At 42.1% G+C, this 17,034-nt stretch overlaps 1 protein-coding gene across 1 annotated transcript in view; it reads right to left on the minus strand.

The window, feature by feature from the left end:
- Positions 1 to 11,839: 11,839 nt before the first annotated feature.
- SMO (smoothened, frizzled class receptor) overlaps positions 11,840 to 17,034 on the minus strand; it is a 69,435-nt gene continuing 64,240 nt past the window's right edge. The window contains exons 11-12 of the mRNA XM_073579204.1: positions 16,750 to 16,884; positions 11,840 to 15,720 (exon numbers count right to left, since the gene is read on the minus strand). Of these exons, the coding sequence (XP_073435305.1) occupies positions 15,128 to 15,720; positions 16,750 to 16,884 (728 nt within the window). The 3' untranslated portion in view covers positions 11,840 to 15,127. The remainder of the gene's footprint in view (positions 15,721 to 16,749; positions 16,885 to 17,034) is intronic.

The following is a 17,034-nucleotide window of genomic DNA, read 5'->3' on the forward strand; positions in this document are numbered from 1 at the left end:
CTCTCTTGCACATTTCCAAGTCTAGTCCCAAGGTCTTCCCTTGGCCCGACTCTGGGCTTCTGCCCACGCTCCGCTGCTAGACTCTGTCCTCACTCTGACCTGGCTCTGTTTCTGCCTATGTTCTGCTCCGTGTTCCGTACCTTGTTTCTTGCCTTGTCCTTGCCTTGAACCCCGGTGTGGGTTCCCCTTGGCCGTCTCCTGTGCCGTGGTAAGTGCCTCGTGTTCGTGTACAGCCGTGTGCACTGGCCAGTGTGGCGTGCCTCCTGCGTGGCTCCTAGCACGCAGCCCTTTCTTGAGCCCTGGTGTGGCTCCTAGCACGCATCCTGCCTTGAACCCTGGCGTGGCTCCTAGCACGCACCCTGCCCTGAACCTGGCGTGGCTCCTAGCATGCACCCTGCTCTGAACCTGGCGTGGCTCCTAGCACGAAGGTTCCTTTGCCCGCCTCCTGTGCCAAGGTCGTGCCTCGTGCTGGCGTTACAGCCGTGTGCACTGGCCAGTGAGGTGTGCGTCCCACGTGGCTCCTACCACGTACCCTGCCTTGAACCCTGACCTTGGTGTGTCTCTACACACGCACTCTGTCTTCTACTTTGTGCTTTGGCGTGTCTCTACACACGCACTCTGTATTGTGCCTTGGCGTGTCTCTACACACGCACTCTGTCTTGTACCTTGTGCTTTGGCGTGTCTCTACACACGCACTCTGTCTTGTACCTTGTGCTTTGGCGTGTCTCTACACGCACCCTGTCTCGTTTTGTGAACCCTGGCGTGTCCCCTACACACGCACCTAGATTTGAACCCTGGCGTGTCCCCTACACACGCACCTAGCCTTGAACCCTGGCGTGTCCCCTACACACGCACCTAGCCTTGGACCTTGGCGTGTTCCCTAACACGCACCATGCCTGGATATCTGTCGTGCCTCCTTGCCTGAACCCTGGTTTGCCTGACGGATGCCTGGAACCTGCCGATCGCTGCCAGAGATCGTAAGCTGGATGACTGCGGCCTGAAGTCCGGAGCTGATGTCCGCAGCCTGATGCCTTGATCATGTCGATCGTCGCCAGCGGTCCGGAGTCCGATGCCATTGTGCCTTTACCTGTACCTAGGCGTGCCACCTGGCACGTCCTCTGCTATGGACCTTGGCGTCCCCACGCGCGCACCTTGCACGTTTTGCTTGTTTTCACGTTTGCACTGAATGTAATCCTGAAGATCTTAATGAAGATACCTTGCACTTACGTTTTGTCTTGTCTTGCTTCCTGCTTGTCTCTGGTCGTCAGACACTCCCATAGTGTCCCCCTGAGCCGGCCGTCTGGTCCCAGTAGTCGTGGTGGCTCACCCCCTTGGTCTTGCCCCTGACACTCCCTGTATAGGGGGTGGATTCTCACAAGGTCAGCTCGCCCTCGGTGGGTGGGTGCCACGACCCAGAGGGTCCACTCAAAAAATGGGCTCAGCAGGAGCTGAGTCCGTCACACATCCATTCTCCCCTGCTCTTCCACGATCAGCACTAGCAGAGAATGAGTGAATGAATAACTGACCTGCTGCTTAAACTGCCGTGACCTCATCACTTGCATTTTTCCACGGTTCTGAGGTCACAGGAGGTCAGTTTTTCATTCATTCTCCTGTGCTTGCCGGCAGAGCAGGGGAGAATAATGACAGCCGTGTTCAGCACCTGCCGCCAGCAACAGCGGCTTACAGTAGTGCTACTTCCCCGGTGGCCATCCGTGCACACAGAGAACAGTGTGCACAGTTCTCCATGTGCATGTGCGGCACGTTTTGCGGCCCGTGTGTCCAGCTGAAAACGAACATGTCTGCGTGTTTTGCGCACGGTCCGTGAAAACACGCTGACGTGCATAGACCGAATGGGTCTATGTGTGTCAGTGTCTCCGGTACATGAGAAAACTGTCACCACATGTACTGGAGACACTGACGTGTGAAACCGGCCTAATGCAGAGGTGTCAGTGTTGGGGGCTAAGTTACAGCCACTGCTCTGTATAGTCAGAGCGGTGACTGAACCTGAGACTGAAACCCAAGCGCTGCCAGGGGGAATAAAGTTAATTTTTTCCCCACAGCATTTGAGTAAGTGCAGGCATTGGGTAGGTTAATAACGCTGCTAACCTGCAGATTACCACATATCTGCAGGTTAATAGCATTTTTTCTGTCGACAGGTTCCCTTTACATTGTATGAAACAATGAAGAAGACGCTAGAATTTTTCAAGTGAGAATGTTAAAAAATGCTCAATAGACACGTGTGGCTGTTTAGCCTCCTCATTGACTTGTAAAGGTGGTTTTACACTTACTGTATTTTTGCGTGCCGATTTTGTGGCCCCGATAGCTTTCTATTGGGCCGCAAAATCGGCCCGCAAAAATTCAATGGTGCGCCGTGTGCCGTATGGCCGTGCGGCCCGTTATTACGGTACACCACAAAAAATGTGGCGATACGGGTCGCAATAACGGACCGCAAAAAATGCGGCATGTGTAAAACCACCCTAAGCATGGAGCATCTTCCAAGCAAAAAACACCTGAAGAATGGTCAGCTCACTACTTTTAACGGCTTAGCATTTTCGGAAATCTGAAGTGGTTAAAAGTGGCTCAAAAGATTGAACATATGAACGGCAAGTCTTTTGACATAAAAATATATGTACAGTATATGTATATTCTTTGATGGAAATGTGAAAATAGTCATGTACATGGACATCTTAAGCAATTCCATGCACAGTGAATTGAGCATAAGTGTATTTTTTTTAAAGCAAGAAACTGTCGAGTTATTTTGGTGGCCATCCTGAATTATGCATACTAGCCAACTTTTTTTTAGAAGACCCCTTACCCCTTTCACGACCACTTTTTAATACAAGTTTTAAACAGTCTTGTCATAGGTTTCATTGCACATGCAAAAAATATTTTGAGTTCACTCCATACGTGGTCGGAGCCGGCTGTGTAATGCTGCCAGCATCTTCCTCTAACATCAATTATTGGCCATGTTCACAAGGAGTTTTTTTGCGTAGATCAAAATCAATGATTTTTTCATGCGGAAACCACTTCAGGAAACCCTCCTTTTAAACTACTTGATCTCCACCAGGTACGGACTGGGGATGAAATTCAGCCCTGGCATTTGAAATCACACAGGCCCATGCTGTCCCCGTCCCCAAGTGCCAGATGGGAAGATTTACTAGAAGACCTATATTTCTAATGATACCCATGGCATACTGGGGTAAGTGATGGAGTCAGCGACTTTGTGCTCCGTCACAACTCTTAATAGTGTGGGTGTCGAGAACACTGATTCTGTTAACAACGTAGCATACAAGGCAGCCTACGACCAGACAGGCCCTTCTCAGAATTGCCAGATGGCCAGTCCGGCCCTGCTCTTCACATAATCAGTGTTTTGAACGTGTTTTAACTGCTTAAAGTATCAACGGATGCCGAGTGGCCAAATGAAGTGAGCAGGCATTCCCCGCTCTGAAGATGCGCAATATATTTCAATACAAGGCAGTCTCAACAAAAAAAAAAAAAAAAATCAGGGCATCGTGTTTAGTGTTTCAGCTTCAGAAGCCACTAGCAGCTTCTTCATTGTTGACTGGAGAAAAAAACACCTAAAAATGTCAGTACAAATGATGACCCAAAAATGTGGAAAAATGCTCAAAGAATGGCTGATTGTCAAAAACGATGAACAAGCACTCAGGAAATGGCCAAAAAGTTGCCTGAAAGAAGAACGCTGGCTTGTCCCAAAGTGTCTTTCTTTTAGAACAACGGGCAGGTTCACTTGCATGTAATGGTGAGTGCACATACCTGTAGGCTATGCGCACACGAGGTCTTTTAAACACTGTTGCAGCCATCGAGTTTACTCAAGCAAACCCGCTTCAAGAAAACATTAGCAATTGACTTCCTGAAGCAGCTTCACCATCGATTTTGCCATCATTCTCATTATTGGCTTATCGTCAGAATTTTTTATGCTATACTGTGAAGTATAGAGAGCTGGCAATTATAATGTCCTAGTGATAAAACCTTTGCAGTAAGTAAATAAAAGCACACAGCTTCATAAGTGACACATCTGTGAATTCTGTGTTTTAACCCCTACCTCATGCTGTCCTCAGATCACATAGCAAAAACCTGCTGACAATATTCCCAGGACTGACCTGCAAGTGACTGGTAGCCTAACTCCGCCCCCTTCTGTGATAAGCAGCTCACTGTCTACAGACTATCTACATAAAGATCCTGATGTGGGTGGGGTAAGCTTCCTCAGCTCTGCTGTATTGCTAAATATAAATTGTGTCAGAACGGCTGCACACTGTAAACTAAGTGATACATCGTTGGATTCAGGGTCTCTTTTCCTACATTATGCATTATACAAAATCCTGCCGACAGATTCTCTTTAATACAGGTAAAATACTCATTCTTTTGGAATGCCGCCTTTAACCGTTTCAGCTATGAACCCAGAAGTGGTTAAAAAAAGGGACATAAGAATGAACATGTGCACAGCAAGTCATTTTAATATTGCTAGCGTTATGTTTATTTTATGGGGCACTTTTGTCACCCCTGAAAAAGATGTCATGTGCACATAGTCACAGGAGGGTTATTCCATTTCCTGAAGACTTCCCAGAAGCAGTTATGAAGTTTATGAAGTTTTATTTCCAGAAACATTTTTTTGCATCTTTTGATTTGACACTGCTTTGTTTTAGAGCTTATTCCATCAGTCTGCAGAACAGACAAGTACTTTTTCTTCCCACCGTTTTTCAAAACATTTTCAGGAAAAAAATCTCTCTTCAATGGTAAGTGCCCTTGACGTCTTTCATGTTGTTCATGAGGAAAATTTTTCATGGCACACCGGCGTCTTTTGCCCTGAAGCATCTTTTTTCACATCGGCGTCTTTTGTCCTGAAGCATCTTTTTTGTTGTCTTTTCGGATGTTCTTTCTTCTGTGGTTGATACTTTTACTTTTATTTGTGTTGATTAACCCCTTCCTGCCATCCGACGTACTATCCCGTCCATGGGACCTGGGCCCCTATGCCCATGGACGGGATAGTACGTCTCAGCGATCAGCGGCGCTCACTTGGTGAGCGCCGCTGATCGCGGCCGGGTGTCAGCTGATTATCACAGCTGACACCCGGCACAATGTGTCAGGGGCGGTCAAGGACCGCCCCCGACACGTTAACCCCTTGCACACCGCGATCAAACATGATCGCGGTGTACCGGGAGTTAAAGGGAAGCATCGGCAGGGAGGGGGCTCCCTCCGTGCTTCCCTGAGCCCCCCACGTTAGCGCAATGTGCAGCGCTGCTGCGGGGGACTCCTTTCCTCCAGGCCCCCGAATCCAAGATGGCGACAGGGGCCTTCGGGGGCCTGCAGGAAGCTGGCTTCCTCAGTGCCTGCAAAGCGCAGGCATGAGGAAGCCTTCGGCACTGCCTGTGACAGATCGCTGATCTGTCACAGTGATCTGTGATGTGACAGATCAGCGATCTGTCACAGGACAGTGATGTCCCACCTGGGACTATGTAATAAAGTAAAAAAAAAATAAAAAAAGTGTAAAAATAATTTTTAAAAAATCGCCAAATAAATTCGTAAAAAAAAAAAAAAATATTCCCCAATAAATTCATTTTTTGAAAATAAAAAAATACAAAAAACAATAAAAGTACACATATTAGGTATCGCCGCGTCCGTAATGACCCGCCCTATAAAACTGTCCCGTTAGTTAACCCCTTTAGCGAACCCCTTAAAAAATAAAAATAAAAAACGAAGCAAAAAATAATGATTTATTATACCGCCAAACAAAAAGTGTAATAACGCGCGATCAAAAAGACGCATATAAATATCCATGGTACCGCTGAAAACGTCATCTTGTCCCGCAAAAAACGAGCCACCACACAGCATCATCAGCGAAAAAATAAAAAAGTTATAGCTCGCAGAATAAAGCGATGCAAAAATAATTATTTTTTATATAAAATAGTTTTCATTGCATAAAACCGACAAAACATAAAAAAACGACCTAAATGAGGTATCGCTGTAACCGTACTGACCCGAAGAATGAAACCACTTTATCAATTTTACCGCACGCGGAACGGTGTAAACGCACCCCCCAAAAGAAATTCATGAAACGCTGGTTTTTGTTCATTCTGCGTCCCAAAAATCGGAATAAAAAGCGATCAAAAAATGTCACGTGCCCGAAAATGGTACCGATAAAAACGTCAACTCGTCCCGCAAAAAATAAGACCTCACATGACCCGGTGGGTCAAAATACGGAAAAATTATAGCTCTCAATATGTGGTGATGCAAAAACTATTTTTACAATAAAAAGCGTCTTTTAGCGTGCGACAGCTGCCAAACATAAAAACCGCCATAAATAGTAAATCAAACCCCCCGTTATCACCCCCTTAGTTAGGGAAAAATAATAAAATAAAAAAAAATGTATTTATTTCCATTTTTCCGTTAGGGTTAGGGTTAGGGCTTGGGTTAGGGCTAGGGTTAGGGTTAGGGCTGAGATTAGGGTTAGGGGTGTGTTGGGGTTCGGGTTGGAGTTAGAATTGGGGGTTTCCACTGCTTTGGGCACATCAGGGGCTCTCACATATGGGGTGTCAGCGTACTCATGACAAATTGGACAACAACTTTTGGGGTCCAATTTCTCCTGTTACCCTTGGGAAAATGAAAAAATTGGGGACTAATTGATCATGTTTGTGGAAAAAATACGATTTTTTTTATTTTCATGCCCGGGCATTATAAACTTCTGTGAAGCCCTTGGGGGTTCAAAGTGCTCACCACACATCTAGATAAGTTTCTTAGGGGTTCTCGTTTCCAAAATGGGGTCATTTGTGGGTGTTTCCACTGTTTAGGTACATTAGGGGCTCTCCAAAGGCAACATGACACCCGCAGACCATTCCATCAAAGTCTGCATTCCAAAACGTCACTACTTCCCTTCCGAGCCCTGACGTGTGTCCATACAGTAGTTTTCTCCCACATATGGGGTGTCAGCATACTCAGGACAAATTGGACAACAACTTTTGGGGTTCAATTTCTCCTGTTACCCTTGGGAAAATAAAAAAATTGGGGACTAATTGATCATGTTTGTGGAAAAAATACGATTTTTTTATTTTCATGCCCTGGCATTCTAAACTTCTGTGAAGCCCTTGGGGGTTCAAAGTGCTCACCTCACATCTAGATAAGTTCCTTGGGGGGTCTAGTTTACAAAATGGTGTCATTTGTGGGGGTTTCCACTGTTTAGGTACATCAGGGGTTTTCCAATCGCGACATGGTGTCCGATCTCAATTCCAGCCAAAAACGTCAAATAGCGCTGCTTCCCTTCCGTGCTCTGCCATGCGCCCAAATAGTGGTTTACCCCCACATGTGGGGTATCAGCGTACTCAGGACAAATTGCACAATAACTTTTAGGGTGCTGTTACCCTTGGAAAAATAAGAATTGAGGGTGAAAAGATCATTTTTGTGGAAAAAATATGATTTTTTAATTGTACGGCTTTATGTTATAAACTTCTGTGAAGCCCTTGGGGGTTCAAAGTTCTCACCACACATCTAGATAAGTTCCTTAGGGGGTCTAGTTTCTAAAATGGTGTCATTTGTGGGGGGTTTCCACTGTTTTGGTACATCAGGGGTTTTCCAATCGCGACATGATGTCCGATCTCAATTCCAGCCAAAAACGTCAAATGGCGCTGCTTCCTTTCCGAGCTCTGCCATGTGCCCAAATAGTGGTTTACCCCCACATGTGGGGTATCAGCATACTCAGGACAAATTGCACAATAACTTTTAGGGTCCTGTTACCCTTGGGAAAATAAAAATTGGGGTGAAAAGATAAATTTTGTGGAAAAAATATGATTTTGTAATTGTACCGCTGTACGTTATAAACTTCTGTAAAGCCCTTGTGGGTTCTTCAAAGTTCTCACCACATATCTAGATAAGTTCCTTGGGGGGTCTAGTTTCCAAAATGGGGTCACTTGTAGGGGGTTTCCACTGTTTAGGTACATCAGGGACTCTCCAAACGTGACATGGCGTCCGATCTGAATTCCAGCCAATTTTGCATTGAAAAAGTCAAACGGCGCTCCTTCCATTCTGAGCTCTGCCATGCGCCGAAACAGTCGTTCCCCCCCACAAGTCAGGTATCAGCGTACTCCGGACAAATTGCACAATAACTTTTGCAGTCCACTTTCTCCTGTTACCCTTGGTAAAATAAAAAAAATTGAACCTGAAGTACTTTTTTTGTGAAAAAAAGTTAGATGTTCATTTTTTTTAAATATTCAAAAAAATTCCTGTGACGCACCTAAAGGGTTAATAAACTTCTTGAATGTGGTTTTGAGCACCTTAAGGGGTGCAGTTTTTAGAATGGTGTCACTTTTGGGTATTTTCTATCATATAGACCCCTCAAAGTGGCTTCAAATGTGATGTGGTCCTAAAAATAAAATGGTGTTGTAAAAATGAGAAATCGCTGGTCAACTTTTAACCCTTATAACTTCCTAACAAAAAAAAATTTTGGTTCCAAAATTGTGCTGATGTAAAGTAAACATGCGGGAAATGTTAGTTATCAAGTTTTTTGTGTGCCGTATCTCTGTGATTTAAGGGCATAAAAATTCAAAGTTGGAAAATTGCGAAATTTTCAATATTTTTGCCAAATTTCCGTTTTTTTCACAAATAAACGCAAGTTATTTGAATGAAATTTTACCACTAACATGAAGTACAATATGTCACGAGAAAACAATGTCAGAATCACTGGGATCCATGGAAGCGTTCCAGAGTTATGACCTCATAAAGGTACAGTGGTCAGAATTGTAAAAATTGGCCGGGTCATGAACGTGCAAACCACCCTTGGGGGTGAAGGGGTTAAACTCATGGTTTAAAAGAAGAAACTTGAAGAATAGTCTGGTCGCTTCTTATAACTGCTTCACAGCTTTACATATATGAAGTGGTTAAAAGAAGCTGAAAAGACTGAATGCATATACCGCAAACTATTTTTACATTGCAGTACATATGTTCATTCCTGATAATATTTATTTAGCGCTTTTTCATAACGGTAATAGCTAAAAATATAAGCATCTTTGAATTTGTGCCAATTCTTCAAACTTTATGCTCCAGTTTTGATTTAAAGTTTGGTGCAAAGTCTAGCAGGGAGAAAGAAAGACAAGACAAAGAATAAAAAAAACAACAACAAAAAACGTAAATGTTGATCAGGATCTCTGTTTTGTTCAATAGTTCAGCACCACCTAGTGTTTATTCTTTATTATTACATTAATTTTGCCTCATTGATTTACTAAAGCAATTTCTAAATGTGATTAATATTACTTTAAAGCAGCAATCTTTGTTTGCACTCAAACCCAGTATTAAAAAAATTGTAATTTCCAGTTTTATTAGCAAATTATTTTTCCAATTCTTCACTTGCTGAAAGCCTTTATGTTCTGTCTTGGTAAGGATTGTACCCTGTGCATTATATTCTTTTGACATCGTCTTTTTAAGAAGTACCATATAATGCCAAATAACACAGTCATACTATGTTCACTTAACATTAGACAGTATGAGCCATTCAGAATTCAAGACTTAAGGAATGAAAATTCATGCTGTGTGCCTTCATTTTTAAATCTTCTTCAGAGCAACATGAAGGAACGATACGAGTGCCAACTGATGATTATAAGAAATCTTACTGTTCAGCAGAAAATACTAAGATTGCCCTTAAATCTATTCGAAGTGCCATGAACATTCAAGAAAAGGAGGAACCCAGAATCATGCAGGCTGATTTGTTCGGGAGTCTTAGATCACACACAAGTCCTTACCATACATGAAAATATAAGAAAGTTTAACCAGGAGGAACTATCTGCTGCATTTCAAGGAAAATAAGGGGTCCATTTGTGCTGCATGCAATTGCATCAACATGCCATACATATACGCAACAGTTACAGCTAATCTTTTCTGGATTGACTATATTTTGAAATTTTGCACAGATGCAGATAATAAAATATAACAAATATACACATTTCATGTGCTCATGTGGATGTACAGTACGTGAGATTATCCCTGCAAGAAAATTGACTGGTGGTACACTGGAGTGAGTGCGGAATTATAAAGGATTCAAATCACTAAATAAACCATTTATACAGGTATGTAAGGAACTTATCTAAGGCACTAAAATCCATACTACATGTATGATTTTTATAGGAGATACCAGAAAAATAAAATCATAAACAAATGATGGGGTCTTGGTGCATGCTTGATATGGCCAAGAGTTCAGTGCACATTTACTTCCCCTCAATCTACATAATGAGCACTTTGTCATATCTTGATTGACAGCACTCAGCAACCACTGCCTGAACTCAATAAGTTGCTCTGTACGTCCACAGTGACACGGCAGAATGCCAGCTATACCTAGTGTCAGTGTGCGTTCTCCTTCCTAGACGCCACTTGGTACTGTACTGTAGACAGGAGCTTGTGATGAGAGCACATATAGACACCAAACGTGGCTGGACCTCTGCAATATCACTGCAGATATGCAGAGTTCAATCAGCATTCGCATAAGTACTGTCAATCAAGTGTAACAAAGCCAGGTAGGACAGGGTTACACTCCGTGATTAAGGGAAGGGGTTGGGGGTAAGGTGTATCCATGGAGATGCCAAGAACTATCCTTTGGCCCCCATTGATGTACACACAGACTGTGGTTCCGTGTCTCATGAAGTGATACTGGTACAGATTGTGCATCTTCTGAATAGACAGGGTGGCCACTGGCATGGGTTCAGACTGTGTGGCCTCAGGATAGTAAACAGGACAGCCACTGGTACACACTGTGTGGCTTCTGGATAGCAGACAAATTGGCCACTGGTACTGGTACACACTGTGTGTCTTCTGAATAGCAGACAGGGTGACCACTGGCACAGGTTCAGAATGTGCATCTTCTGGATAGCAGACAGGTCAGGTGTAAGGGTGGGATACAGGTTAGACAGAAACAGGATCAGAATCAGACAAAGTGGACAAGGAGACCTAACAGCAGGCTGGCAAGTATTAAATAACGTTGCACTAACGTTACTCAGGCACCTCCCAACAGGTGGCGGTGCCTTAAGTAGTAAGTGTCTCCCAGCTATTGGCTGAGGACATTTCAGCAGAGTGCAGGCTGTCTCTTTAAGCACCCTGCTGGGGGATCTGCCAGGCCTGCAGAGACCCTAGGGAGCGGGAGCAGGGGACGCGGAGGAGTGTTTGGGGTGGTAAGTTGGCGTCCTTTCCAAGTGGGAGGGAGTAGAGGCATGCAAGGACACTGACACTACACCGTGTTGTGTTCTGAATTGTCTATTTCTCATTTGTATTTTATCTGTTTTCTGGACTGACTATTTTGCAAACTTGGAGAGATCCAGATAAAACATAACAAATACATACATATAGACTATGCAAACCTGGCACTTGCGTTTTTAATTTTCAACCAATGACTTTTATATGCTCAAAATTTTAGCCAAGGGATCAGTTAGAACGTTTTGCATATTAAAAAAAAGGAAAGCATCTGGATAAATAAATGGAAATTTTAATAGAGCTATTTATAAATTATCAACTTTTTCAATGAAAAAAGAAAACAATGAACTCTGTCCTCTAGTATAATAGTGGAAGTGTGATGGCTCCTTGTGCAGTGACAAATCAAATGTTCTCCTTTTACTACAAAAATAGAGGTAACATTTAGGAATCTGGAAAGCAGAACCTAAAAGTATGGCCATAGTTACTCTCACCTACAACAGTTTACTAAAATAGCTGAGCAGAATTTTTAACAAGTGGGTTTTTGTTTGTTTTTGGTATTTTAGAGGGAGTAACTTTTTAATGAGTTACAGCATAACAGTACGGACACAATTCTTAAAGGAGATATATCCATCCCATAAACAGTCCAAAATACAAAAACTTGGCATATTTTATTTATTTATATTTACAAGTATAAAGATACAAAAATATTTAGGTAACAGCTTATTGTGTTTTGCATGTAAAAATATTGTAATCTTACAAAAGATTTTCAAGACATATAAAAGGGAGACCAAAATACTTCATTTATTTCTTTATTTATTCGGATGCACATGGAAGCGGAAGGGAGTTCTATCTAGTTTCCGTTATGTGTCTGAGTTTTCTTAACGGAAAAAAGTAACTTGTCAATTACTAGAACCGCGACAATCACCTACACCCACCAGAGAATACTTCAGGTTTAATGTGTCTTTGACTTTTGTATAAAGGTTGGACAAATTTTTTGCCTTGATTTGTACCATTCAAAACTATCATGGTATAAGCATACTTGTTCTATGCTACGATTAAATATAGAGGGACCGATTCATCAAGACTGGCATAGCCCTACACCTGTCTCAACAAAATACAGGGAGCCAAACTTGTTAAAGAGGACTTAACGCCACTTAATAAATTTGGTGCATCTTCAAAAGTGGCACGTGCTTTCATGCACTGTCTAAAAATCCTACTCCGTAGCATTTCTGGCATCAAAAACACTGGCAAATTTAATGTATTTGGCTGCAGGTGGACCCACCCATGCCATGTACTCCCTAACGAAGCTGATCAAAAGAGATGTGAAAACGCCAAAAGCAGCAACATTTTTGTGCAACTCCGTGTTGTGCAAACAATTTTGAGACTCTTTTTAAAACTTTTATGCAACTTTTGCAGCATAAAAGCTTTGATGAATCGGCCCTAACACTTTCCGTATGGTCACATTCTTCTAGTTTTATTTTTGTGACTCTGTAAACTCTTTTTAGAATTTTCTGCTTCAGATTGAATATTGTGTCTGAATGTTCATTAGGCCTTCTAAACACCTGATCAAACTTCTTAAATCCAGCCTAGGTGGCACACATGGACATTTCCAGTAGGTAAGGGGGTGTTAGATTAGATGAAAAGGCTAGAATTTCGTAGACAAAAGGGAAACTTCTAAAATATATATTATATAAAATTTTACCTGAAACCTTGGCTATATATTTTTTAACATACATTTATCTGGCTACTTGTGGTTTATTGCAAATCTAAGTACAAATACAAAAGGTATTTTCCGGCAAAAGTGCAAATGAAGATTTAAAACGAGTTTTCATTATTACCAGTGGAACAAAGTGTCACTAGTGCGGAAAGCCGTCTAAAGGCCCCCATACACATTAGACTAATGTAGGCTGAACTCAGCAATTTTGGTGAAATTGTCCAACAGTCTATTATGTATGGTGGTTTCCTGAGACTTTCCAGACAGATGATGCCAGAGAAGAGAAGGATCCTTTCGTTCTTCCTGAATTAAGCCTCCGCCAGAAGAGTCTGGCAGCTGCCCTCATGTATAGAGGCTTAAAGTTTACCACAAGCACATAATTACATAATTATATAGGTTAAAAAAATGACCTAGGTCGATCACGTTCAATCTTTCTCCACCAATTGTACATTTTGTCACTAATTTAACTATACACAGCATTTCTTATGCAGCCTTCTATGTCTTCCTTCTTCAGACTTTTGTCTTAAAGAAATGCATTCTAAAAAAAAATAAAACAAATTGATATAAATTAAGTAATTACACTGTAAGGATGATTTTCTGTGATTTTACAGGACTTTTTGTATTTTTTAAAAGGGATAATATCTGTATGTAACAAAATATATAAAAACTAAAAAGCAAGGAGATAAAAATGTTTTACAGCAGAACAATATCATGCTTTGATAATAGGAAGGAATATAAGCAGATATTGGTGGTCAATATTTATTTTCCATAGGAAAGTAAACTAACCCGACCTATAAAGATAATGGAGCAGTCACAGTACTGTACAATGCCGAGTAACTTGTCAGTTGTTGATGTAGAAGGGTTAAGGTTTGTAAGTATTTCTCGATTTACAAAAATGCCTAAGAATTTAACTTATTAATTTACAAAAGAAGAATGGCATCACTGAGACATAAATAAAGAGGCAAGTGATTCTGCCATCAAAGCCCACCATAGCTCCTGCTCCTTGTGAGCCATCTGCTTTGGACGAGCCTTCTTCATATTGGGCCATATAGAATGAATAAAAGACACCTGCAATCAAGTAGTCACTTTGGGACTTACTTAATTATAAAGTATTATAAAAGAAAATACTTTACGACTTTCCATATTTTATGATGGTATATAAAACGTGTAGTACGGTGGAACATAAATGAAAGAATATATTGCTAAACTACACCGCCATACCTGTTTATGATCATAAACATTTCCGGTAAATATGTCTTGTACTGCTTGTTACTTCCAAACCGTATAGCAGTTTTGAAAAAAATAAATAAATCTGATAACCCTTTTAAATTTTTCCAGCTCCAAGGAAAAGTTTAATAAATATACAACATCTCTTTAATTTCAGTCTACCTCTAAAGAAATATACTAAGGTGGGCTTCAACTCCACAAATTTATGTTGAGCCCCATTTTGTTCAAGTTGCTTCTTGGTTGTCCTTTTCACATATCTGAAATTATTGATGAAATGAAATTGGCCGATGTCTTAACTGCTCTGAAAGGCACATGGGATCTAGAAAAAATGCTAAATATACTTTGAGCAGGAGAGGTGCTTAAGGATTCTGGGTCTCAGTGTAAAATCTTTAATAAGGTCTCTCACCAATCACATGACCTTTATAATACTGGTGTTGTCCTATGTGGCCGATGAGTTTTAGGCCCTACTCAGGCACCAGGGCATGGGTATGACTGTTCCTTCTGCACTCCTTACTCATTTTTTGTAATATTCTGTATTCCAAAGGCTACTTCCAGATAAGAAGCTTGTCTAGTGTATACCTTCTCCAGTCAGACACTAGTATCAGATTTCAGCTTGCCCTTTTTGTATATTTCTCAAGAAATTCCATTCCACTTGGGGCAACAATATACTTGCACTGAACATAATAAATAATCCTCCTGCAGAACATCTTCCATCAGATAACCCATAAAAGTAAGTAGAAGAGTGCACTGCATAGCTGCTTTGTGAATGAACAGTAAAAAGGAATCTGTCCACATTGTCCTGATGTCTAATCCCTGTCATCCCAGACCGTCTCATGTTCACAGCTTTAGATGAAAAGCTTTTCAAAAATATTCTGGTTCAACCCTCATGACATCTCCATCAATTGTCAATTGGCCCAAAAGGATATAAAAGGCCCAGCCTGCAACTAATATCCAGTCTAAATTATTGTACTTCAGCAAAAGTTTTTGTAACATGTCTACTAGTGCCTAGAAATCAGAGTCTGTATCCATTAGCTCTGCGTCCATCAAGTTTGCCCTGGAATGCATTGGGGGAATCCCTGCTTTTCTAGTGTGAGGTCTGTCAGTATGGTGCCCATTCCCCATATTACATGGGTGGGGAATACCATTTGAATACTGAAATGTTCCATCACGCTTTGGTTGAGGGATGAAATGAACATTACTGTGCTCAGGAAGGGGAAACTCATCAACAGAATAGGGATGAGACATTAAATTAGTGTGAGCATATCTTCTATATCCATGGTGATCATCTATGTTCTCAACATGATATAGACTACCCTGTAGAGGAGGCCATCTCCTGAACTCTCTGTATGATCCTGGAAGAACCTCTTCAATTTCTTGAGGTTCTCTAGACCTAGTCACTAGACCAGGTTTAACAGGAAGCTTTGGAAGACGTGGCACAGCAGTTGATGTCCGAGGTGGATAGCTGTCCATGCCCCTTGTTTCCTCTACCGGTCTGATCTCCTTCTTCCTTCTCCTTTTCTTCTTTTTAGTCTTCTTTTCTAGGCCATAAGTATTATCTCCGTCTACCAGCCACATGTTTTCTCTCTCTTCAGGAGGTACTAAAAAGACCAAATGTTTTAAATCACTTTAAGAAGGATGAAAAAATCTTTTATGGATGGATATACTAAAAAGTATGATTCACATAAAGAAAAGTGATATACGGTACCCGTTTTCCGGGCGGGACTGTAGGCAGAGTCTTATCTTCCTATTCTAAGCCAGAAAAACCAAGGAAAGACCCATCCACAGGCCCCCCGAAGCAAAAACATGTCCCTCATCATAGGGACTGAGGGAGACAGACTGTTTGTGCTTCGGGGTGATCGGTGGGCAGGTCTTTACTTGGTTTATCTGGCTTAAGCCCCCGTCACACATAGTCACAAGTTTTGTGACGCAACAGCGATCTCACCAGCGAGATCGCTGTGTGTGACAGCTATCAGCGACCGGCCCCCCTGCCGGTATCGCTGATCGTTGTTGGAAATCCCTGGACATTTATTTGATCGTTGATCTCCCGCTGGCCAGCACGCATCGCTATGTGTGACAGGCGGGAGACCAGCGATCAGCTGGTAACTAAGGTAAACGCAGGGTTTCTAAGCAGCGCGCTGTGTTTAGAAACCCTCTGTTTACCTTAATTACCAGCTCGCTGATGCAGGGAGCTGGTATCCAAGGTACACATCTGGTTTCTAATTGACGCACGCTGCTTAGAAACCCTATGTGTACCTTAGTTACCAGCTCCCTGCATAAGCGCGCTGGTATCTAACGTACACAGTGATGCCGGGCGCTCGGCGTCGCTGGTGCTGATCGCTGGTGAAGCTGTCTGTTTGACAGCTCACCAGCGATCATGTAGCGACTCACCAGCGATCCTGACAAGTTGATATCGTTGTCGGGATCGCTGGAGAGTCGATATGTGTGACGGGGCCCTTAAAGCACGACGATAAGACTAAGATTAAAAGTGAACGATGATTTAAAATAGGCCCCAAAAATCTAGACCATAATAATTCTGGAAAGTTATCCATCTTTCTGGCACATGTAGGGGCTACAAAACAGCAATTATTAAAAAAAAAAAACTAGAACAAGGGAGAGTTGTTTGTTACCTGGCGTTGCCACTGGAGTTACGGACACGTCCTGTGGTAAAATGGCTCCTCTTCTAGCCACCATCTTTGTGACATGCTGTGCCCATGCAGAAGACATGTCAGCTGATGGCTCATTGATATCAAAGTTCAAACCAGCTGAGGAATAAAGAAAAAAAAAGCAGGATGTTAGTTTAAAAAAGCCCCAGTGTGAAGGTTGCAAGATTTCAATTTTTTATTGCATGGCAAAAATAAAAAAAAATAGATATTTAACACAAAAATCAGATATTTGATTTAAACACATTTTCT

Source organism: Dendrobates tinctorius, unplaced genomic scaffold, assembly GCF_039654945.1.
Source record: "Dendrobates tinctorius isolate UK_male_01 unplaced genomic scaffold, ASM3965494v1 ptg000062l, whole genome shotgun sequence".
In the NCBI taxonomy this organism is placed as follows: Eukaryota; Metazoa; Chordata; class Amphibia; order Anura; family Dendrobatidae; genus Dendrobates; species Dendrobates tinctorius.